Raw genomic sequence first — 26223 nt, 5'->3', positions numbered from 1 at the left:
AATTATTTTTAATGAAGAAAATATCGCTGAAATAATTGCAAAACGTTATGTGACGTAATTTATCGATCCTACTTACCCTGGGGAATTGAATATATTCCTCAATAAATTGATCACACTTTCGATGCTGAGTCGCTGGATTCCGATCAAATGAAATAATGCCGGCGCTTCTGGTTTAAAGTCGTCGATTATTGCGCCTTTTCAGAAACAAATGCATCACCTATCGCGCATTCTTGCTCTGTGAAGGCGGTAAAGGCAGTGGTTGTAAACACGAACCGCACGGACGTATAGCAGCTACGGACGCAATGAAATGCTAAATCGTCACGAAAGGTTCACTTTCTCTGTTTATTTTTCGCAATTATTTAAATCGTGTAACTATTAAATGAGCGACGGGTACATATACTATTGATTCAATTCAAGTGTTCGATTGATGTAATGATAGTGTGTGTTTAGTTTTCATTTTAATTATTTACTGTTTTGCGTCATTAAGTGATCAGTGTCGATTGAATCATTCTAACAATACTTTTCCAAGAAAAATTAACGGCTACCTGATGGATTCCGTGAAAACGCATATTCGATATGCTATTTGAATCGGAAGAATCGTATCTTTACAACATTTGTGGTAAAAATTGTCTAAATTTCCGGTAAAATGTGGCAGTACTTACTAATATCTCTGATTATAATCCTCATAAATATACTCAAATAGAAAGACTACGAGAACATTAGCCATTATGCCGTTATTTATAATTTTATGGTCACCTTTAGTATGCTAAACTCGATTACACTCGATTATAGTCCCCCCCCCTTACTTTTCCGCGGCCATTTTTGGAAAAAAAGGGGGGACTATATTCGGAGATATACGGTAATTAACTCATAATAAATAAGAAAAGTCTTGGAACACACGTTATGATATATCTGTGAGGTAAACCTGCATGGGTAGAGCACACACATGCCAAAGTAAACAGGAATTATTTTTAACTCAGACAACAGAAGGCAACCACACAAGAAGACGATGAGATTGCTTAAGTGTGTTTGCTAGTGATCATTGAGTTTGAAAAGAAGCAAAAATGCTAGTGAAAAGCTTGGCTTAAAAAGAGAAAGGAATGCACACCTAAAAGATTATAAACGGAGTTAAGTTCAGATCTAGAAGACAACTTCAATTACTAACAAATGAATGAAGAAGGCACAAAAATACAAATATGACTGATGCTTTCTACTAAAAGAACACAACAGATATAAATAAAAAACAGTACAGGTGTGCAGGAGTAACTCACACCAACACACACTCACGTCCACATGCCTACAAAGGTAAAAAGGAGTGGATTTTGATTCTTCTCTGGTCACCTTCACAGGTTGCCTGCTACAGATTGTTACACATGCTCTCATTTTACCTGTTCAGGTGACCTGTGCAGGCAAGCCCCACTGATATTCGGGAGCATGTGTGCCGGGCTGAACTTAAAAATACAGTGTTATTTGGGGCCTTAAGTCAACAAAATATCTGCATCATAAGTCATCATGTATCACCTGAGGAGAGGGCGGAAGAGATGCTCCTCTGCACTTTGAATTGTGCATGATGCTGATGGTGCTGCTGAGCGACACCCTGTGACGATGCCATCCGAACCTGTATGGCGTCAATTGCCCCATTCAGCACAGCCAGGTGGGCCTCATGCAAAACCTGCACGCACAGCGCCTTTGGTCCACAAGATCCCTTCTCCAGAGATTCAACAAAATTCAGGAGGTGCTGGATATCGTTCATTATCTAACAAAGATAAAAATAAGAGAGAATATTTGATGAAGTAACCGTCGAAATCATACGAGCTAATGTTAATGCTTGAGCGGTTGGGCCTCCTGGTGAAACATAAGCAATTGCTCGGTACAAAGGGTGCACCAACAATAATTTTGAAACATGTTTCTTGAAAGCAACTAATTCCTGCACTTTTTGCGGTCACATTAGTTTGAAATCTATTTTTTTCATTTCTTATTCAATATATTTTTACTGATACATAAATAGAAAAAAATCAGGATTATTTACTTGAAAATTATGTCCAAAAGTAGCTAGATGATATTCTGCAAAATTATATCTTTAGTTTTATGGTTGGAAGGAAATTACTTAGCTTTTCTACACAAAAACACACACTTTATTGCAGACTAGTTTCGGTTACACTGTACCATTTTCAAGACTAGTGATACACATAAGAATTTGCCGGTATATATACTCTGTGGTCGGGTGATTGGAGGGGAAGGGGAGAGGTAAGTGACGGGAAGGGTGACGGTAGGAAGGGATAGGGGAAAAACCAGAGGTAGTTACAAAGAAGAGCGTGGGTTGGCGTCACAAGGATTTTTTGGGGTGTAATAGTGGAATGTCTAGGAGGGGGGAGTGGAAAGGGAAAAGGTGGTCATTAGCAATGGTTTCTTTCCTCTTTAAAATTTTTAAAATTTCCAACTGTTCTCTGATATCCAGCTGTGTTCCTTTTTTGACTCGGTGCAGCAATTCCGGGGTAAAATCCGCTTGGTGACCTTCCTCCCGAAGATGGGTAGCGAATTGGGACATCCCCGTGTTGTTGTAGTAATCGCGCCGGTGTTCCTCCGCTCGTACGGTCAGACTTCTTCCTGTTTGTCCTATGTATTTGGAGTCACAATCACCACACCTTAATTGGTAGACCCCGCTCTTGAGGGCTGAGTCAATGGGGTCTTTGACTGAAGGTAGCATGCTCCTCAGGTTAGAATTATTGTAAAAGGCCGGTTTTATGTTGATTACTTTGAGTAATTTTTCCAATTTAATAGAAGGTTGGCCTAAATATTTTATGCGTCGCCATGACTGTTGATCCGTGGGGGTGGTAGAGTAAATACCTCTGAGTAAGAATTTTCTCTTTTTGCTTTCAAACAAATCGTTGATCAATTTTTCGGTGTAACCATTGGCTATCGTGATTTTTTTGATCGTGGTAATTTCTGAAAGGAGATCTGAGGGTTCTAAAGGGATCGACAAAGCTCTATGCAGCATGCAATGAAAGGCTGACAATTTTTGGGTTATGGCATGCTTGGAAGTTGCGTGGATGACTTGGTCTGTATAAGTTGACTTTCGGTAAATGGAGAACTTATGCTCGCCGTCTTTAATGGAAATATTATATATATATCTATATTGTACCGTATTTGCACGAATCTAAGGCGAACACGATTCTAAGACGACCCCCCCTTTTTTGGAACTCCACTATGGGAAAAAAGTTTTCTAGGGGAAAAAAATCAATGCGCGAATGTTTGGCTATGTTGCCTATGTCCCAGGAAACGCATGATTTTTGGCGCGTGATGAAAGGAATAGTGGTACTTAATCGAGACACTTAGGTCTTATTGTTGATTCGACTAATAGTTTCTTCGGAGGGGCCATGGTCCGAAGACGAATAAAATTAAACTAGTGAAAATGAAACCTGACTTTATTAAACCCACACGGAAAACACTCCGTGGTATGAAGGCAAGCCACCCTGGAAAGTATGTAACCACTCGTATGAGCTATGCTATCGCGTTCGGCGTACACAGAGCATACTGCAGGGGGTGAAGCATGACCATATGACTGCGCCATGAAATTTTTGTCCATTACTTACCCATTACTCTCTAATTAGCGTAGCGTCAGATGGGCGGATGAATTCGGATTGTTAGTAGGGAGGAACAAAATATCCTGAGAAGATATCCCTTCCTCAGTAACTCTGACAAGTGAGACTTATGGTATAACTCGTAAATTGATAACTGATAATAACCTGATATCCTGTTTTCGGAAAAAATGCCGCATTAACTGCCGAGAAGCTCAGCAACGAGGATATCGAGTTTCGCCATAAATCACCTTCGTATTTTTCCAAATAGTTCCTTGCTTAAAAATGCTTAAATAACGTTAGAAATACGTCGTGTTTGGTCTCGTTCTTTTTTGAATTACTAGCACATTGCAAATATTCCAGCCTAATAAAAGTATAATACCAATTGCCGAAATTCATTGTTAAACACCTTTTGAGCTAATACGTTATTGGATGCAGCGGTTGACCTCCAGAAACCGGGAACTTTAACCAAGTAGGCTGAAAAAGGTCAGTGGGTGAGAAAAGGGGGGCGTGAAACGCGTTTCTATTGTTCTCGTGTAACTTGATATTTTTTTCGAAGCTAAGGTCTTCGTAATACGATCCCTGCGCTAGCTGGGACCTTTTGTTTGATTTTGGAAAAGAGGAAAGCGTCAGAGGGGGGAGGCGAGAGATGTATGGAGGTGGATAGCGGATCTTGGGAAATGCGCTTATGCTACTACCCCAAGGCTTTTAGCTTCTCTCAATGGTAATTTCATTTCGTGGGGAATATTTAATCTATGTGCCTGTAGTTATTAGCCATAAATGACACATTGTATTTATTTCGTCTCATTTTCGTCAAAAGATTGATGTGGGAATATTATACGTCGGGACCACGATCTTTACACGATCAATGCGTAAAAACGATACTTTTGAGATGCGGGAAAAAATTACATCGTCTATATGGAACCTTATTTGTGACCAGAAACGGCGAACGATGAATGCAGGAAAATGATCAATACGGGTACGATAGATCGGAGTTCCACTTAATACCTTTTCTTTTGAAAGCGGCAGTGTAATAATTACTTTTCTCTGCCATCGTAATACTCTGAAAGGCACGGAATCACAACTAAATTGATTTCTCTAATCAGAGGCAAATCATGTTGCCATCTTACCGTTGCTCTGAGAAAAATGCGACGACTTTGTAGCAGTTTATGCCACTACGGCATTGAGGCTTTAACGTTACAATTTAGGTAAATTGTAACCGATCACACGAACATTTTGTGAGTTGATCAAGCTTTAACTTGAATGGAGCCGAACCCAGGGTAAAGCAGGCAATCTCGCGGACTCGGCAGAAGTGCACCCGGCGACTGATCGGCACGCGCCGAATCTTTGCCTGCTGCCCAAAAATGAATTTCTTTTTACTTGAACGCAAAATTAAATATGCTAAATTACTGTTAATCTATTTTTGACGTTGATTTTTCGTTGTATTGCAATCAGGTGGCAACCTCAGGTGTCCATAATTTTTCCGGCGTGAATTATGCAACCCGCTTGACGTCAAAAATTTTGCATCCGATTCTAAGACGAACCCTCTTTTCCGCAGGAGTTGCGAGGGCAAAAAACCTCGTCTTAGATTCGTGCAAATACAGTATATATATATAACATTTCCATAATATTTGGTCCTATATTATATATAATATAGATCCAAATAATTTAGAGTGCTGCCCTTTTGTAACTCCATAGTGAACTTGATATTTGAATTTAAACCATTGATAAGGTGTAAAAAAATTTTTATTTAAGAAATATAAAAGAAATTTTTTATTTATTTACAGATTTATTAAAAATTTTAATGATGATAGTAATAATAATTTTATTTTGCAGTGAGTAAAGTAATTCATGGTTTCATCAAAATTTAATGACAGGGCATTACAAAAAAATACAAAGAATCATACCTAAAATACCTAAGTCATAGTTTCACACAGACCAACAACATCATAATATAAAAAGACACAGTTGAACAAGAAATACAATCATATTGAGAATTCTATCACATTGCAGAAGCCTTTCTAGGCAAAATCTTTGACTCTTCTCTCATTTGTAATTGAAGAGTTAATAGTAGAGATGCTGTTGGCAATTTATTGTATACCATTGAGACCTAATGATTAGTTCCTTTTGCAAAAAAAACATGAATATTGACTAGAATGTCTGATTGAATTGGAGTGGGTGTAGAAGTCATGTAGTTCAAGAAGAGTTCAGTAGAAATTTATCCTTGACAAAGAAAACACATGATGAGATGTTAACAGAGAGCATTTTAGCACATTAATTAGAGAGCTACATAATGTTGCTGCACCGACACAAGACTAATGTTCAAAATTTTTTCTCTGAAAATACAACATCACTGAAAAAGCGTCATGGAACAAGATCCTGTTGGATGAAGCCTCAGGCATTGCAAGAACATCTGTACATTATCCACAGCTAATTACAGAGGTAGTCAAGATATCTAAATGGCATTTGAATTTTAATAGGTGTAATGGCTACCGACAGAGCAGCGTGTGGAAAAGATAACTTTCCAAAAGCGTGGATATGGCAATCAACACTTAATAAATTTCTATTTTCTTTTCTATACTTGATTTTTAATGAGTAGGGTTTACTTTTGCTCATATTTTTAATCCAAGAAAGGAAAACTCAAGAAAGGTGCAAGATTGAAGGATACAATGGTTTGGACATGTTTCAAGATGGGATGAGGAGCGTGTGAGGAACAGACTTCTGAATTTGCCAATACAGGGGAAGAGATCGTGGGTAAGGACTCACGGAAGATGGAGGGACTGTATCGAGAATGATTTGTGGGAGAAGTGTTTGAATGAAAGGGATGCCCAGAATCTACTGACTTGGAGGCGAATAATTAAGAACAATGACCCCTAATGGAAGTTAAGCTGCAGAAAAAGAAGAAGATTTCGAATCCAACACGGCAATGGATGCTATTCCAACAGTCTGTGAAATGAAAATGGATAAATCTTATTCAATCTCCTTTCAATTTTCCGAGCCAGAGGGACAAAAATAAAGCATTTATAGGTCACTCCACCCAGCAGTACGCCCGAAAATGGCTTAAGCAGCAGTGCATGAAAACTGAAATTTTCCATAACATTTCCAAACTATCGGATTAGTGACGACTGTAAATGTACCACTCACCTGCATGTTGTGTGCTCCAGTGCTGGACACAGAGTGGGACACAACAGTGACCAGGAACAAGTGGACGTCATTAACGAGGAGATCCAGGTCTGAGTGTTGGGAGGCCATCTTCTCCACAGGATCTTCACATTGCGAGTAAGAGTGGGCGATCGCAACCAACGTCTTGGCCAACGCCTCCAGTAAACCACTTTCCAGAAGTGGCCTCGATGCATGAGGAACCTTTGGTCATAGACAGAGCACACATCTCAACAACATAATTACGGTAAAACTTCTCTAAATTGAAGCTGTAATGTCACATTAAGAGGTAGCACAGACTGGCATTTTTAAATAATATTTTGAATAAGTTTGGCAAAAAAAGTCATTATGTATCCATGAATGGCACAACAACACCCAATACACCCATGTCTCGTATAGCGCAAGGGATGCGTTCCTTGGGGTCTTTGCGCTATACGAATTTGCGTTATACGAGAGCGTTTTAACATAGGGAAGATAGGGATGCGTTCCTGGTAGCATAGGTCTTGGGTATTGAATTTCCTCTAAAACATCTATATTCCCATAAAAAGCCTTAGAAAGCATTATTTCTATAAATATTTATAATTTAAAACATCTTTAAAGATAGTATTCACGCATTCAAAGACTTTTATTCACGTTAAAAAAAATTATTACGTGCTTTCGAAATTCCATCCTGTCGTGCGGGTGGGCTAACATCTGCTATCTCAGGGGATCGTAATGCGTTGCCGGCAGTTGATGATTTTTCAAACTAGTCTAAAAACAACTATTGTGTCACCCAGGCCCTTTTGTCGCTCATCGAAATGACAGGAAAATGCTACTTTAAATGCCATTTCATAGCTAGCGGAGTTTATGAATGATAAATCATTTTAATTTGAAGTCCTCCGAGTCATTAGCAGCTACGTGAAACAGTCTTTAAATGCCTTGAAACCTGACCCAGGTTTTCCTTCCCTGAAAATGAATGAACGAGAATGCATTCTTTTCCAAAAGAATATCGTCTCATCAACACTAAAAACTAGTTGAGGGGGAAAGGAGCCACTTTCAATAACAGCTTGGAGTTCATCAGAAAATGTTGTGGTGGCTGCGCTATCAACACTTGCAGATTCACCTGATATCGCCGCACTGAAAATACCTGCTTGCCGTTTAAATTCTGGAACCAACTGGAGCTTTCACTTAATGTCTCGGAGCGATTACCACTCTCGTCTTTTTGTACTGATTCACCATGAACTTTCCGTATGTGTAGACCGCTTGGTTGAAGTTGGTGCGGCTGAGGTCACTGATATTTTAGCTTCGTCTTTATTCAGAATAAGGCATCGTGAGTTTAAACTTCCGCGCAATATCGCTTTGACGCTCTCCATTTTCAAAGCAATTGACCTCTCTCAAGTCCTCTTCTAGGTTAATGGTTTTTCTTGATAAATTCTTGATTTTTCTACACGCATTCCTATTTTTTGCCATATTCTTTTGGTTTTTACTCTGACGTATGGCTCTATCTAAATCACCTTCTTCTGCTGAACTGTATTCCTGAGACGCAGAAGGGCTATGACTGCGGGGAGGGAACGAAGCCATTGTGTTTGAGACTCTATAGCGGACCCTTTTATGTGTTGATGCTATTCATGCGCAACTCGGTCACCGCTCCATTTCTCCCCCGTGAATACCGATGACCTTGAAGGCTTAAGCGTAGACTCTCTACCTGAAAGTCAATCGCCCGGTAACCTACGACGGCAAAAATACGTCTCAAACCGTATTGCTGAAAAAAAACTCATTTCCACTAGCCCCACGCTTAATTAAGGATCTAAATTATTTATTATCATTCTGTTAAGGAGACGAGATAAAATACTTCGGTAGGCCGGCTATCTGGACCCATTGACGAGTAATACTTTTGGCCATTGCACAGCAATGAATTTCGATTAATATATAAACAAAAAAGAAGATTTGAGGCTAGCAATAATATTAATGTGCGTAAAATGATAGAAATTTCGTGTGTACTTAGCGCAAGTTCACGTTTTATCACGAGAGCGTTTAAGATTTTTGATTAGGCTACACTGCGTTGCAATGTTTTCCCGAGGAACGAATTTGCGCTATATCGAAATTGCGCTATACGAGACATGGGTGTATTCTTATTGACTTGGATTGCTGACTAATGACAATGTTGATGACATAAAGTATTATGTCACCATCCAAATTCCTCTCTAAAAAAAGTCTCCACCTGAGCACTTATGAAATTTAAACACGGCATCAGCTATTCAAGATGAATTTGCTTATACATAATCACATATTTAGGTAAATAAGGAGGCTATTTACCAAATCCAACTCACATATAATTCGAATTATTTCAATTTACTAAAGAAAAATTTACACAGCCTTTTCCCATCATCTATTCACTCTTCTCATACAGGCTCTTTTTTCATCAATGAGGGGAAACAATAGAGACTCAGAGTGGTGACATAATAAGGCTACTTCACGCCCAGGGGCGAACTAGATGCTAGCCCACCCCAAACACTGAAAGGTTCAACGAGTTTCAAGGCTCCATTTTGGTACCCCCACTTTAGGGTACCCACAGAAGTGGTCACCCTAGTGATTCAGAGAGTCAGTTCTCACCTTGGCGTATGTTTCTCGCAGGAAGAGCATGAGATTGTGTGGGAGCAGAGCGTCACCCTTGATGGCCTTGGGCAGGAGGGCAAGGAGTGGAGGGAATGCAGCCAGCTGCAGGCACCCGAGGGAGGTCCGCGCCTGGCCGTCAGCACCCTCACCCTTCACCTTGCCCGTCGCCGCAGATGAGAGCGAGGTCAACAGGTGCTGCTGCTCCACCTGCTCCTCAAGGCTTGCGCTGCAACGCGTCACCAGGGAGATGCACGCAACGACCAGGTCTGGAGTGGCCTCAAACTGCCCTAGCTGATTGGCTAGCAAGTGGAAGCCACGGGCTCGCAGGAAATGATTAGCCTCTTCATCACCAGCACGCAGCAAATAGGCCGAGATGACCTGCAAGGACGACCATGAAAAGAAAACTTTGAGCTCTCAACAAGTATGAATGAATGAATGCATATTTTAATGTTTCTTTACATCCCTCTTGTCTTTAATTCTTACAAACAATCTTAAGGCCTGAGGAATCAGGGATTTTTTCAGTTGAGCAATAAATTGAAAGCAATCTTGGATCTTGAGTGAGATTTGAGCTTGAGATTCATGATTTTCTTCACAGCTCAAGATTTTTTTCATATAGAGGTCTGATTGTTTCTCTTTCTTAATAAAATATATTCTATGCAAACAGTTTGCCATTCATTAGTGGTATCCCCAGGGCATAGACAGTTTCAGCATTTAGAATTTTATGATAAAATTTTAAAGGGTATGAAAAATATTTGAGGGTACCACCAAGAATACAAACTATACAATGTTGAACGGATTAATGAATATATGTTATTATAAAGAAATATAAAATGTCCATGCATTCAGGGAAAAGGCCTAAAGATGAACAAAACACTTGGAGCAGAAAACATCTATGAAATAAAGCCAAGGAAACCCTCTATGACAAAGTAAAAGATAGCTAACCAAAGCTGAAGACTTCCAGAGGACTTTCGTAGGAGTGTGATGATTGTAATACTGAAGACCACAAATACTGAGAAATGTGAGGAGCACTGAACATTGAGCCTAGTGGTCACATGCATTAAAAATACGTGCGCAAATAATAAGCCTAAGGATGGAAAAGAAAATTGAAGATATCCTCTCAGAAAACTAATTTGGATTTAGAGAGATCAGAGGAACCAGGGAAGTAATAGTTAAGAATAATTCGGCTAGATTGGGACTATTTTCATCATTTCACCACTCAGTTGACCATCACTCTGCTGATGACAGCAGTGAAATTCACTATTGATTTGCAATATATTTTTGCTTTCACTTTGCTTAAGGCAGTAATTTTAATAGGAATAACTAAGTTTTATCTCATTTATCAAATTTTAGGCTAAATAGAAAAATAGTTGGCAACTTTGCATGCAATTATTCATTCAGTGATAATGTTAATAATGTAATAACAGAGTACAGTAAATTCCGGTTATTACGCGCCTCACTTTACCGCGGTTTCGGATATACCGCGGGTCTCACCATGTCCCCCGAGATGATTACATTGACCTTTTTTTTGAGGTAGGTAACTTTGTGGCGAATTTTATCTTGGCGTGACTACCGACGCATCGCAACTTCAAGCGACTGTATTAACTCGGTTGGCGACGTATTCCATACATTGTTTCGTAGCCATAAAAAAACTCGGTAATGCCTGATCGGTCATTGTGTCTTGCGAACTCGAGCTGAAAAGTGTGTTGCACGGCCATAATAATTTTCGAGATTCTGGGAGATTGAGATAATTCTCATTCGTACGTTCGCACCGCGGCGCTCAAACCAAGGTAGGTACTCAATGCTCACAGGCTTCGAGCATTTAATAATGAATGGGCTGTTTTACCTTTGTCTTAATATGAATATGAAAATTACTTTTTTACGAAAATTTTCATTGATTTTAGGGTTAAAACGATGTCTGCCAAAAGGAAAACTTACACAATAAAAGAAAAGTTGGGCATAATCGACAGAGTGAAACGCGGTGATTCAAAATCAAGTTTATTCAGGGAGTTTGGTGTTCCTGAAGGAACTATTCGTGGTTGGATGAAAGAAGAAGTTAAATTACGATCATTCGTTGATCAAGTGGATGACGAAATAGGACTTGATAGAAAAAAGGCCAGATTGAGTGCTGCTGGTGATGTGGATGAATGTTTGTTCACGTGGTTTGTTCAGAAGCGCAGTGAAGGTGTTCCATTATCTGGTCCACTTTTACAAGCACAGGCAATTAAATTAAATAAACAAATAGGTGGTGCACATGATTTTGTTGCTTCTGCTGGCTGGCTATCGAGGTGGAAAATTCGCCACGGGGTAGCGCAAGTTAACATGCAAGGAGAATCTCGTTCCAGTGACAGTGAAGCAGCTAGAGAATTCTGTGGGACTTTACGCAAGATGATTGATGAGGGTGAGTACACTGAAGAGCAATTGTATAACTGCGATGAAACCGCTCTCTACTACAGATTGCTTCCAACAAAATCACTTGATATTAAGAAGTCGGCAAATAAATCCGGAATAAAAATGAGCAAAGAAAGAGCGACTTTATTACTGTGCGCGAACAAATCAGGAAGTCACAAGTTAAAACCTCTGTGTATTGGTAAAAATCGAAGTCCTCGGTGCTTCAAGCACGTTAATATGACAGCACTACCCATAAATTACAAAAACAGTCAGAATGCCTGGACGACTCGAGACATTTTTTTATCTTGGTTCAATGAAGATTTTGTTCCGTCGGTTAAGAGCCACTTAAGATCAAAAAAGTTAGAAGAGAAGGATCTACTTCTGTTAGATAACTGTCCGGCCCATCCGTCTTCTGAGCTCTTGATATCGAGGGATGGCAAAATAGTGGCTTCGTTTTTACCAAAAAATACGACAGCTCTTATTCAGCCCATGGATCAAGGGATAATTAGAGCATTTAAAGCCCATTATCGGCGGGAATTGCTCACTAGTGTCATAAATTCAGAACTGCAGGTACAAGAATATCTGAAAACAGTCACCCTGAAGAATATGGCTTATAATATTGGATTGGCATGGAAGAAAATAACTTCAGCTACAATCCTAAATTGCTGGTCAAAGTGCGAGTATACAGCGGGCGATACCATGGAAGACGAAGACGAGTTTTTGGGTTTCACGGAAGAGGACGCACGTGAAGCTTCAGATGTTCTTTCTAATAAACTATTTGTGAGTGATCTCGAGGCCTGGGTTCGCGAAGACGAGGAAACTCCTGTATCTGCTTATAAGAGTGACGAAGAAATTGTGGCTGCAGTCCAGAGCCGCGCAAAAACAGCTGCATCATCGGAAGATGAGAGCGAGAATGGAGAAGACGAATGTGAGGTCGAGATGCCAAAAATTGGCCATTTATTACATAATAATAGTGAATTGATGAATTGATTGGAGGGACAAAGTGATTGCGATAGTATTCATCTGTTGCACTTGCAAAGCATAAAAAATTACGTGACAAAGAAAAGCCATCAACTATCGCGGCAAAAGAAAATATCCGAGTATTTTAGTAACTCCCGTTAAAGTAGAGCGTCTAAATCATAAAATAAATATTTTAATAATGTATTACGCAAATAAATTGGCTATAAAAATTACCTTTAAGGGTTTTTTTTATTGCTTCCCACGTATTTCCCGTTATAACGCGGTTGTCCGATAACGCGGGTGTAAACTATGTCCCCCTAGACCCGCGTTATAACCGAATTTTACTGTATTATGAAAAATAATTTATTTGTAACTGTAAGCGTTACAAAGCAAATAGGTCTGATGTGCTACAATTTTCTTTCCTTTTTTTAGTAGCAATTGCAAATGCATTTCCTCATGCACTCACACCTGATGATGCTGTAATCGTGAAACTATTTGTATTAAAGCCTTCATCAGCTGCCTTTTGTTTTCCTAAGAGCACTGCAAAATCAACAGACACAGAATGCACATTCATTTACCTTGACAACAGCCGTTCTCACTCTCGAATCTGCATGGTTGGCCATGACAAGAAGGGATTCTGCTTGCACCACATAGTTGAGCACCTGATGGCTCATCGAGTCTGGCAAAACGAGCACAGTGTCCCTGAGGAGCAGCAGAAGGCCCTCAATGATGATTGGCTGGGGAGCCACGACATCGCTCACGCTCGGGGTCTGGCCTGAAGAGCCCACTTCGCCAATCTTCCCATCACTCTGCTGCTCCTGCTCCATGCCAGAACTGCTGTCCCCTTCCTGCGACGCATTGGCAAGAAAAGGAAAGTGAGGCACTTGTGTGTGCAGCAGGGAAAATGCATCCATTTCAACACGTGAATACATCTCAGGCTTTGCATAAACTTCAGGGCACACCGACATTTGCTCCCTTGCTCGGCGAGGGGTCAGGCTTCAGGAGGGTGACAATTTGGGGCACCAGTAAGGCAGAAAAGGGCTACGGGGAAGTTTCCACCGATACTCGGCAACGGAATATTGTTAGGTGAAAGCAGAAGAGAGACAAACCAAAACAAATCTCGCTCAATAAAATAAAACAAAAGCAATACGCAAAATTTTCAAACCTAACCAAAACCCCACAGTCAAGGAATCACTTCCTTGGCTTCACTCTGACTGCCAACCCATCTCTGGCTAACTATATGCTTTCCCTCACCTCTGTGCAGGCCACAACCTCCACGGTCACGGAAGGAATCAAATCACAAACAGCGGTTGATACAGCATAAGCAAAGCAATGCACCACAGTAGATAATAAAATATAAATTTGTCAGAAGGTCCCAGCATTTTTTCCGAATATAAGGTGCTTGAGGTTGCCATTATGACACTATTATCTTAATTCACATTCATGCTTTCTCCACAATATTTGATGTTTTAAGATGCAATGCTTACATTATTAATGCAGAAGCTGCACAGTGACTAATTTGCTAATTATTATGTAGGATTCACAGAAATAATTTTGCCTAGCTGCGACATTTTAAAAAAATGCTTCACTGGAATGGGTGTCCAATTGGAGAGAGTAAAAAGATAAAGAGTTCCATTTCTCCCTTCACATACAACTAGCATGATGTTGCTAGTCCTAGTCACACAATGATTCAATACTTTCGATCTATTACTATGTATGTGCTTGGTTTTTTGCCAATGTATTTCAATTGCCATGTCTTGGTGTGTTTTACATCTTGTGCGCATCACCTTTGAAAAAATAAAACATCATCATTACTACAATTATCATGACTCACACTTGATGTCTTTTCCTCTTCCCATTCAGTCTTAATCGGCAACGTCTTTGGCACATCCTTTTCCTCACAATGCTCAAAGTTGACATCACTATCAGAGATGATCTTGTTGTCGTGACTATCCAGTGTCTTGACCAAATTGACAGCATTATCTTGTGAAGCCCCCTTGTCTGGACTGCCAACAAAATTTTCAGAGATGGTCTTAGCCTCTCTAGCTTCCCGATTTTCTTCCCCCATCTTCTCAACAATCATAGGGTTGCGTCCACTGCTGGGTGACACTCCAGACGATCCATCATCTGCTACTTTATTGCTGTCAACAATCAGGTCACAATCAGGAGAGAGGGCTTTCATTGACCCATCCCCTCCGTCCCCAATCTGCTTGATCTGAAATGATGATAATAATAATATAATTTATCGTCCACAGATTGTTACATCCAATTTGAAAATTTTTTTATAAACAGTTTAATGAATGGCAAAGAGTCAGCTTATACAAACACAAGGATAAACACAACTTCTCAATAGAAAAGCCACAAATTAGTAGGTGAATAAATATGAAGAGTGGTCAGCAAACACTTGATTCTCGAAGTTAGATCAAATATTAATGAACATGAGCAGGGTGACAGAGACAATTTATCGATGAATATCAGAATAATTAAGCAGAGCCACTATAGTGGAGGTTCAGTTAAACGAGTACTCATGATTCCCAAAAAATGCCTCGCTATACTTACTCACTCGACTATCTAATGGACAGCTTTTGGAGATATTTTTCCACCCGCCTTAAATTGGAATAAGAATTCACTCTTTGGCAAAATTCCAATCCACTCCACAGTACAACACTAGGATTTCTTCAATTTTTCCACTTTTCAGATAAGACAACACATTTTTCGACTTTGTGCAGCTGGTATGGCAGAAGATGTTAAACGGACCTATACCAGCTTTACTACAGAAACATGGCGGACACATGCCAACTCTACGGCCATATTATATTTTCTTATAATATTGTGTTATGAACACCTGGAGTATGCTCCTATACGGAAGTGAGGCATGGACAATGACCGCAGCGGAGAAAGCAAGGATAGAGGCCTTTGAAATGTGGTGCTACAGAAGAATGATGAAAATTAAATGGATCGACCGAGTTAGTAACGAGGAAGTCCTTAGAAGGGTAGGAGAGAAGAGAAGCCTCATGAAAACCTTAATAAGAAGACGGAACAACCTTATAGGCCACATCTTGAGACATGATGGCCTGAGGAAGACAATCGTCGAAGGACAAGTGGAAGGCAAGAATGGAAAAGGAAGACCCCGAATAAAATATATGGAACAAGTAAAGAGAGATGTGAAAAGATTAGCTGATAGGAGAACAGAGTGGAGAGCAGCGTCAAACCAATCCTAGGATTGTTGACCAGTGATGATGATGATGATGATGAACACTAACTACACTGTGATGCTAAAAACGTTTTTAAACATAAGATTTGTATTTAAAAGCCTCATATAAAAAACTTGTCACCTTATTTTTCAAATGAGAGCTTTCAAAATTTTCATCTATGAATATGATGTTTCAGTTAAATTACATGCATTTGTTCATGTTCAAACTCAGATGACATTTGAAAATAGAGTTTCAAAATTAAAGTGGGATTAGATTTGACTAGGATTTCTGATTTTGAATGCATTAACAATGTACGCACCGTAACATGGTACATCAAAATTGAAGTTCCGCATCCACACATTCCATCCTTTATTCGCTTTAAAAGAAACAACTGCTGATCAGTCAGCAGCATACTTCTGAAGAGTCACCGACAGGTGCACTGTCAGTGCAAAAATTCAACATAAAAGAAACAAAGAGGTTTGTTTGCACCAATGGAGGTAGGGATTGCCGTTACCTGAAGATTAGCGAGGGCCTTGCTCAGCTTCTGAGGGTCCACCGGCTGAGCCAAATGAGTCTCCTTCTCACTCCATCCCTCCCTCGCTGACAACCCACTCGCAGGCTCTGTCTTCAGTCCATGATTCAGTCGATAGATTGCTGAAAATTTCAATACAGAAGAAGGATACAGATGCAGAAGAAGGCAAATACAATACAGGAGGGTTTTGAAAACGGCATATGATGGCCAAATGCAGATGTGCCCACCGCACAGTAAAAGTAACATTTTGGAAGCACAAAATACAGTTCTTTACTCTGACCAAAAATTGCAATTGGTTAGAAGAATCCAGGAGCAGGTGGAAGGGAAAGATAAGCTATGACAAATAAAAAAATCTTCCTCATTCAGTCATTCTCTTGTAAAATAGTTGATAAGTAGATAACAAATCAAGAAAGGGAAAAATGGGACTCTTTTTTTTTTTTCTTATTTCATCAAAGTTGAAAATAAAATAAAATTGGTGAACAAGCCCATTCCCAAATTGCAACGTTTTCAAGGGCCTTAGGACACCCTGTCACCTCCCACACGCCCTCACCTGCCGTATTCACAGCCGAAACACTGCTTGCGACAGTCGTCTGAGGCATCGAGCTTCCCCTTCCTCCCCCGGCATTTGCAGGGATGCTGCCATTGGTGGCTGTTGGCGCTTTGGGTGATGGCAGGAAGTAGAATGAGGAGCGAGCGTGGGACACAAAGGTGGCGCTCGCCCTGTGCACCAGGATGAGGAAATCGGACAGCGCTACAATGTGGGAGAACTCGGGAGGTGCCCCCATCAGGGAGCGGATCACCTCAACGAGCGAGCAGCACACAGACGGCGAGCCCAAGGAACATGGCGAGTCGTCGAGCAGGAAGCGCTCCTGTTACGAATGATCAAAGAGAATAACCCTTGAACAAACACCTAGGTACCCCAATAGAAAATAATCAAAACATTTTTGCCTCAAAAACTATTCCTTCTTGAGCTCCCAGAACCTTTTCATTTAGCATTTTAACAAAATAAAGATACCTCTAATACTCAGTTAACATGATGATTGAGAATTTGTCAGGAGTTTGTAAAGGCTGAAATATACTCATTGAATTTTATCCCTCATATCTATGACAAATTTCTACAAAATTATACCTTAATTAATTTTGTTCCTCCTTACCTTGCAAAAGAGCAATATTGCCTCCACCATGCCAACGCGATTCAGTTGTGCTGCATTGAACTCTCTGTGTGGGTGGTCATCTCGAAGCAAGGTCAACAATATTCCAAAGAACAAACCAAGGCCACACTCATCATCGTCAGGTACGGATCCACCTCGTGACGCTTTGGCAGCCTGTATTTGCTCCTGGCTGTAACGCTCCCACCCTCTCCACGCCTGCAGGATGGCCACCATGAGAACAGGCTGCGTGATGATAGCGTTCGACTGCGACACTATGTGAAACTTGCATGAAGCTGAGTGGTAATGGAGGACCGACTTGTCGCAGCTGGCATCCAACAGCACCTGATTATTGAAACATAAAAATAACCAAATCAACAATTACAATAGATAAAAATGACAGCACTTACTCAAATAGATGTAACCTCCTCAGCAAACCACAACATAAACGCACACGCCACCACACTAAATAACTTGGTAGAACTTATGCTAACATGAAAGATATGTGAAGGATAAAGTTTGTGGATAAGTGTCCAGCGGTTATATTTATGACAGCAATTATATCAAGAGAAGCAATTGAACAGTTGAAAACACTCAACCAATAAGGGACAAACAAAATAATAAGAGATGTGCGAATAGTATCCGCGAATACTCGAATATCTCGAATACTAGAAAGTATTCGATATTCGAGGTCTCCAATAGTTATGCGAAAAGTACCGCCTCGAATACTTTGAATTTCGCATCGTACACTGTCGCACGCACGTCGTTGGTAGTTGACTCGGAAAAATGTACAGAACTCTAGTCTTTTAGTGCATGCAGCGCCGTTATAGGCAAGTTGACGAACTACATCAAATTCGCGGGTCAGAGCAGTGAAAAGAGTTCGACGTGGGGAACCTAAATTGATCCGGGTGAAAAAATCCGAAAATCCCCGGTTTCTCCCACCAAGAAACTCCAGGGCCGTAGGATAGTAACATCGGCGCATTTCCCACGATCTGCTATCCCCCTCCATTCAGCACTCACCTCACCCACTCTGACGCTTTCATCTTCTCCAAAATCAAACAAAAGGTCTCGCTCGGGCAGGGGTCGTATTACGAAGACCTTAGCTTCGAAAAAAATATCAAGTTACACGAGAACAATAAAGACATGTCTCACGCCCCCCTTTTCTAGCCCACTGACCTTTTTCTACCTACCTGCTTCGAAGTTCCCCATTTCTGGAGCTCAACTGCTGCATGAGTACCGTGGGATAGTAACATTAGCGCATTTCCCAAGATCCGCTATCCCCCTCTGAGGCTTTCCTCTTCTCCGAAATAAAAAAAGGCCCCAGCTCGCGCAGGGATCATATTACGAAGACCTTAGCTTAGAAAAAGATATCAAGTTACGCGAGAAAAATAAAAGCGTGTCTCGCGCCCATCCCCTTTTCTCACCCACTGACTTTTTTTACCTACCTGCTTCAAATTACCCCTTTCTGGAGGTCAACTGCTGCATGAGCCATCTACTAGCCCGAAAGGTGTCTAACTATGACTTTCGGCAATTATTATTACACCTTTATTAAAAGAACAAGACCAAACACGACGCATTTCTGACTTTATTTAAGCATTTTACGCGAGGAAATAAATGTCAAAATAGGACGGAGGCTTGGCATTCTGGCGAGACTCGATATGAGCAGCAGAGCTTCTCGGAAGTTGATGAGGTATTTTTTTCCGAAAACATATATCATGTTACAATTTATGAGTGGTGCTATAAATCTTTATTGTTACAGTCCCAGACGAAGGGATATTTTCTCAGGATATTTGGTTTCTCCCTGATAGCAATTCCAATTCATCTACTTATCTCGTGAGAACTCCCAAAGATGGACTGAAAATAATTGAAGAAAATCCGGTGGAGAAGAGCTTGTATTTTACAAAATGCCTCAGATTGTCAGCTAGCACTTGGCAGCAGGAGTGGGGGTAAAGCAATGTTAGTTGAATTAATTATATGCCCAATTGTTTCCATAAAATTAAAATATTCCATTAATCAGCTAAATTCCTGTTCGAATCCTTTAAAGGAAATCAGAATTACTCCCCAAAATCTTGTGTTGCCTGCTGTATAGGCAACCAAGTCAAACATTCCAGCATTCATCATTGAGTATTCGAGGTATTCGAAATTCGAGGTATTCGAATATTCGATCAATGATTTAATATTCGAATTCGATATTCGAGTTCGAGAAATCTGCTATTCGACCCATCTCTAAAAATAATTAAAACCCTTGATACGGTACACCTGCCATGTTGTGCAACAGTTCCTCTCCATACAATAATAATAAAAGAATGCAGGTGAACTTGACTTGATCTTTTAGCTGTGAAAAAACCATGCAAAACACACGAGATGTAATAACATAATAATAATAGCAATAATTTCATCTTAATTTTCAAGTGAATTTAAGACTACATAGTCCTCTCTCACAATTAACTCGATCAACATAAATATTTACTTGGTTCTGGATGAGGAAAAATGCACCCAATCAGGATTTGAACCCATGACCCTGGATTAGCAGGAGAGGACTAAACCCTGTCACTAGGCCCAGCTAATGAGATCAATGCCAGGGAGTGACAACATGGGTCATTACCAGGTTCTTGAAACTACACAACTACTCATTCACTAAATAGCCAGATGCATGAACAAACAAAGCTGAAATAATAAGGGTAACTTCAAGGTGGCTAAAAATTCTGAATGGCATAGAATAAATATGGTATTTGAGGGAGGTAACCAACAGGCTAGGTCTTTTGTGCCATTAGAGAAGGGTTGGGAAGGAATGGTGGAGAGAAACCTGCATTCAGCATTAGTCTACTCTTATCAAAAGTGCCAAGGCTTAGCGTCCCATCCGATGGACAGAGTGCTCTACTTAAAGTGCCGACCACAAAGCACTCAAGCAGGGAACAGGTAATCTCTGAAATTCTGCCAACGCTGGGGTTTCAACCTGAACCCACTCAGTGGGAAGCCGAGACACTAACCACCACACCAACCTGATCCCCTTCTGTAAGGCCCTATTGTTAAATTAACATTATGAAAGTAGACGAATGGTAAAACGGTTCATTGACCTTTGCTGGTTTCAATCCAAGAAAAATTCCAATGAGATGTTTTGTCAGTAACTTGCCTTGAGCACGTGGTTTCCCGCCTTGCAGAGGGAGGACGAGAGGACCCTAATGATGAGTTTGGCGCAGTCATCGTTCACAAACTGAGAGTAGAAGTCTCCATCGCTGTGCATGAGATCCAGGAGGAGGGAAAGCGCTTTCGCCTGACTCTCCTCATCCGCACCCACCTCCACCATCTGAAATACATATGTACACATTTCATTACCACAGTAAACCCCAGATTATCCATGCTAATAATGATGGGGAGAGGCAGCATGACACATGGCTATCCTTCCACTTTCATTTCTTAAAATGTTCATAATTTTTGAAAATAAAAGAATATACCATCATAAGACACAGTCTCCGGCATTACTTTGTGGAACTGCTTCATCATAAAATAAAAATACTTTGTTCTATTCCACACTTTATTTCAAATAGTATGACCCGGGTTTCTGCATATCATGCTATCATCACGCTGATATCATCATACCATCATTTATGCTCATAGTCTGTTATTTTACATTGCTTCAAAGACTCAATGAGAATTTTCTTTGCCAGACTGTGGATCTTTATGGGGGCAATGATGTCCTTGTACTCATATTTCCATGGTTCCATACACTCCTCCAAACTGTCTATGGAGGTGAGTGCAGGGTGGTGACTTACACCACTGACTTCATATGCTTCACCCCCTCTCATGTTTGACCTTGACTGGCCGCAACGAAAAACATACCTGAGTGCAACAAAATCTCCAGTTCCCTTGGGCTGCATTCAACCACACGAAGGGCTCATAAATACCCTCGTGGGGTTCATAGCCATTCCATGTTACCACTCTGACCACTCCAAACAACTACTCCTTGAATCTATTGGAAGAAACAAGATGGCTTACTCACCCTTGCAAAGAGGAAGAGAAATAGATGAAATCCTCCAAGGGGAGAGGCTGCGGCAACCAGACCACGATACTGCTGCAAGTTGAGGGAGGAGAGGCATAACGGCTGGAGGCCAAGGGGGAGCTGCTGGCTGGCGCGCTGGTCCATCGTCACCACTCGGAATCCAGGCTGCCCCGGAAACAGAGAGCTGACCACTCCTAAGGTGGCAATACGTAGAAGTTGTGTAGTTTCTATATTTGAACATCTTCAAAATAAGCAATTTGAAAAGCACACCTCACTCTTAGTAGGTTCAAGAAATTCCACAATTACAGACTGTCCCAAGGGTCGTGTGCCATTTTTGACCTCTAATTTGAGTAACTTCCCCTCGAGCAATATTCTTGAAAATTGGCATACTTATGGGGAAAGGTCCAGAGTTTTGTTGAGTGTAAACAAAATTTTATAATTTTGACCTTTTGACCTCACAACGTGGGTCCAAACCAAAATTTTGAATTTGCCTTAAGGGGTTTCATTGTTAAAACATTCGAGGTAGAAAAAAGTCTGAATTTCATTGACCAAGATGTCAATTCTTAGGTTTTCGAATGCGAGGAAACCAAAAATAACACTTTTATTTATGAAAATTCAACCTTTGGCCCAGTAAGGTCACAGTAAAAGTCATAAGGGTGGCAAAAAGAATAGGGTACCAACAAAAGTGTTGATCCATGAGTTTTAAAGGGTGCCCAAGTCATTGGTGTTGTCCAAATACTCGTCTTATCCACTATTTGACCTCATATACTTTTTATTTTTTACATATTTATACTCATCATAGCTAACAAAACATTTTAGATACCACTCCAGTCAGCTCCCTAAACTCAGAAGTTATTACTTATAGACTGATAAGTTCATTTTTTTTATTCTCTTTTTTGGGCCTTCATGTTGCTATCCATGTAAAACTTACACCGAAGCACCACAGAGAAATTTAAAACCTTCAAAACATTTTCTTTGTTTCAAAACTATTGATTTTTACTATTTTAAATTGTTCTCTCCTGGCTCAAATTACAATAGAAAAACTTGACCAAACAGTAAAATTTTCAAAATATAATAGTGGAATTAAGGGTTTAATTTGAATTGAGTCACAATTTCACCAAGTAAGCAATTCAAAAAAATGATTCAATGCTACTCTGGTGATAAATCTAAGAAAGAAGTGAGATTGCTCAAAAACATGACAGAGTAAGAACTGCATTAGCAGAATAAAAACTTTAATCTTTTCCATTAACCTGAAAAAGCAGACATGTACACATGCAAAATATGCTTATTTCTGCACAACAGACCCAGGAAGACCTGAAATCATGTTGTCCAGGCCTCCACTCTGTCAATTTATTGCATCTTTTCCGTGAAAATCCCACTTGCATCTTCAGGGCAGAAGTGGAGTTTAATGCAGAATGCCTGCATTTACATTGCAGTGGTGGCAGTTGTAGTTGTTCTTCAGTCAGGCCTGTTCTGATAGCGTGAGGTATTATGAGTAGAGGAATATTAAATACAGTAGAATCCTAATTTAACGTTTTTCAGGGGGGACAAAATTTAAAACACTAAATGCGGAAAAACACTAAATAAGGACCTGCCATTTTTTTTCAGGTTTTAGGGTCTGTAATGATTGGAATGGCTTTCTATGAATAAAAAATAATATTTTAAGAAATTAATAGGTGCTGCATGCAGCAAAAAATTCATTGATTAATTGTTTTCTGCCCAATGAAGGTTGGATAATACTTTTCAGGAATCAGCTAAAAAAATGGATAGCAAAAGTAAGTAATGAGATGATGACAATTGTTTTAATGAAATATTATTAGAAAATTATAATATACATCAACTTATAAGCATTCACACACCGCATATTATTGTGGACATTAGTGATTCTATTTTTACGCATATTTTAGTGGTCTCGACGAAACTTTAATTTTTTTTGTAAAAGTGACATGTAGGTGACTATAGCATTTCTAATATAATAACAAAAGGCGTAAGTAGGTACTCGAAAAATTGTCATTGCATCAATAAAGATGAGTGAAATAAAGGGACATGATAGGGGAAACACTTCCTTGGTTCTTTCGCTGTTCCTCCATGGAAACTGACCTTGGAATGGATTATAGAAAGAATCTTCTAGTGAGCTGCGCAAATGATATTGGGCCTCCTCTTTTGAAAAGAGAAAGTAGCAGACTGGAAAAATATTGCGCTAACAATGGACTGCCCGTGGAGAGTAGAGTTGGCAGGGGCATAAGCCATCATTTGAAAACATTACGAGAAAACCATTATTGTAGCAGCCCTTGGAGGATAACTCGTGTCATCAGTCGTGACCTATCATCGAAGTCAAGTTCAAGAAGTGAAGGATAAGGTAGTTAGAGGTTATTACGGGATGACTTTGCTCCATTAGATTGGATCTGATACAAAAAGTGCCTTGTGTTTGGATCAGAAGGGGAGCGAAACATTACGAGAAGACAAATCATCCAGCTTGCGAGTTGAAGGTCCCAGCGCTGCGTTCGCGGAAGAAAGCAGTTGAAGAAGCGTTCCTCGGTAGATTCTATCGACTCTTGGTAAACTTTCATGAGACTCTTCTTGTTGATGAGCAGAAATTCGAAGATTTGGATAATCATTTGCATGAACCGTCATGAAAAAACATTAAATCGGGTAAAAAATCTTGTGCGGGAAAAATTTTTACGACCATTAATGCGGAAAAAAACAAAATGTGGAATCACTAAATATGGATAATTTTTACATTGTCCTAATAGGGAATGAATCGGGACCAAAAAAAATAAACGCTAAATGCGGAAAAACGTTAAATGCTAAGACGTTAAATCCGGATCCGACTGTAATTCTTTCATTAAAAACCATTACAATTCCACCACCCAAACAACAATTAATTTTAAATAACCACTACCACTACGACACAATAATAAGCCTGTGATGCATCAAACTCCACTTCAAACCTGAAGATGCTACTGTTGTCATCAGACAACAAACAATGAATTTGAAGCCCTGAATGCATAATAGAATCAACTATTCACAACAGAAGCCTTTACAGGGATTTTTTTCACTCAAGCCACACCATAGAAGCCTTCTTCAAACATTGGTGAATAGCAGAACATTTGTTAAACAAACAACAGCACACTGTCAGGTAAAACTCACCTCCAGGGCTGGTGACAATCAAAGGGTACACGTTCACAAACTTGGGATTCTCGGCAGAATAGGCCAGCAGGAGGTTGTCCTGCAGCACCTTCAAGTTTCCGGCCCCGGCATCAAAGAGAGCATCCCAGTTGATGCCAGCCGACAGCAGACTGGTGGACGTGAGCAGAGGTGCAAAGTTGGGGTGCGACCTCTCCGCATCGCAGTCCGTGAGGTGGGTGAAGTTGGGTCCCATCGCCATGAGGCACAAGGCCCTCTCCATGGTGAAAACCTTGCCGCGGAACAGCACCAAATTGCCAAAGAACCAAGAGCTGTTCATGCTGTGCTTTGGCGGCTTGCTGAGACGGTGCCCAATCAACAAGCAGGTGGGCACGGCTCTTCGCATCACGAGTCCACTGAAGCTCATCTGAACTTTGACCTCACGGCAGCCATTGATGAACAGCGTGACCTGAGCGAAAATACCTCATAGTTAGCAGAAGCCAGAAATTGATACACCCCCTTAGGACACCAATTAGGGAAATAAAGTTCTCATTATCAAAAATATGCAAAATAAAGTATAATGTGGTCATTCACTTAGGCCTGAAATTGAAATTCATTAAAAAAATTAGGTACACGGATTGGAAAGATAAGTAAAGATGAAAAAATGGTCTTCCTAATTGAGCTATCCTCTTGATATCATAAAATGGAAAACCACGGAAGTTACTGCTAAAGAAAGTTGGCGATGTCATTAGTAGTGACTAGGGTTGTGTAAGACTCTCGACCACACAAGATTCATGTGGGTTATGGCGAGACTTGAATTTCTTGGCATTATCGGGATGAGAGTCTTGACGCCAATAGTATCATCCCGACAAGTTTTGGCGAGACTCGAGAAGTCTCGCCCTGTGAGATTTCTCAACTCCTGAAACTAAGAATGAATCACTCTTGCGAGTTAACAACAATGATCCAACCAAGGAGCATGCACAAGGCTGAGCGGTAGACAGGAACTATTTACCCACAGAGCATGATTTAGCGGCATCATCGGCTGATTGCATTAATGCTGCTAATTTTTCCTCATGAATAACTCCAATAGTAGGAAATGAATAAGTTCAAAGACTGGAAATAAAAATAAAAATTTGAGTTAAAAGGAAAAAAAATCTTATTTTTCGTACTTATTCCATTTTTCCCGTTAGTAGCTCAACTTTGTTGTTACAAGTAAGAGATGGATCAAAAAAGATAGAAGTATGGGTCTATTAATTTTTGAAACCCAACTGATAATAACAAAAATAATAGGTGAATGAGCCAATCACCTATTACAAGCCCATTGAATTTGAAATGGTATGGAATATGATGTGTAAATTAGACTATCCTTGACTAATCTGTACGTAATGAAAGAAATCACCATTGATGTATAGAACTGGTGTTAAAATTGTCACTGAGGGGAAGCCCTCACCCTCCTACACAAGTTATGCGTTCAGCTCCAGATAACATGGGTACACCCATGTCTCGTATAGCGCAATTTCGATTAGCGCAATTTTGATATAGC

The 26223-nt window shown here is 40.2% G+C and overlaps 1 protein-coding gene across 3 annotated transcripts in view; it reads right to left on the bottom strand.

Annotated features, from left to right (window-relative positions):
- LOC124157044 (lysosomal-trafficking regulator) overlaps positions 1-26223 on the bottom strand; it is a 107476-nt gene that overhangs the window by 53361 nt on the left and 27892 nt on the right. For all 3 annotated transcript variants that reach the window (XM_046531516.1, XM_046531518.1, XM_046531517.1), the window contains exons 15-25: positions 24705-25149; positions 21555-21748; positions 20688-20861; positions 17561-17899; positions 16957-17275; positions 16389-16528; positions 14515-14895; positions 13259-13528; positions 9330-9710; positions 6723-6941; positions 1522-1756 (exon numbers count right to left, since the gene is read on the bottom strand). In XM_046531516.1, the coding sequence (XP_046387472.1) occupies positions 1522-1756; positions 6723-6941; positions 9330-9710; positions 13259-13528; positions 14515-14895; positions 16389-16528; positions 16957-17275; positions 17561-17899; positions 20688-20861; positions 21555-21748; positions 24705-25149 (3097 nt within the window). The remainder of the gene's footprint in view (positions 1-1521; positions 1757-6722; positions 6942-9329; positions 9711-13258; positions 13529-14514; positions 14896-16388; positions 16529-16956; positions 17276-17560; positions 17900-20687; positions 20862-21554; positions 21749-24704; positions 25150-26223) is intronic.

Source organism: Ischnura elegans, chromosome 4 (genome assembly GCF_921293095.1).
Source record: "Ischnura elegans chromosome 4, ioIscEleg1.1, whole genome shotgun sequence".
Lineage (NCBI taxonomy): Eukaryota > Metazoa > Arthropoda > Insecta > Odonata > Coenagrionidae > Ischnura > Ischnura elegans.
This window is presented reverse-complemented; position numbering and strand designations above follow the sequence as displayed.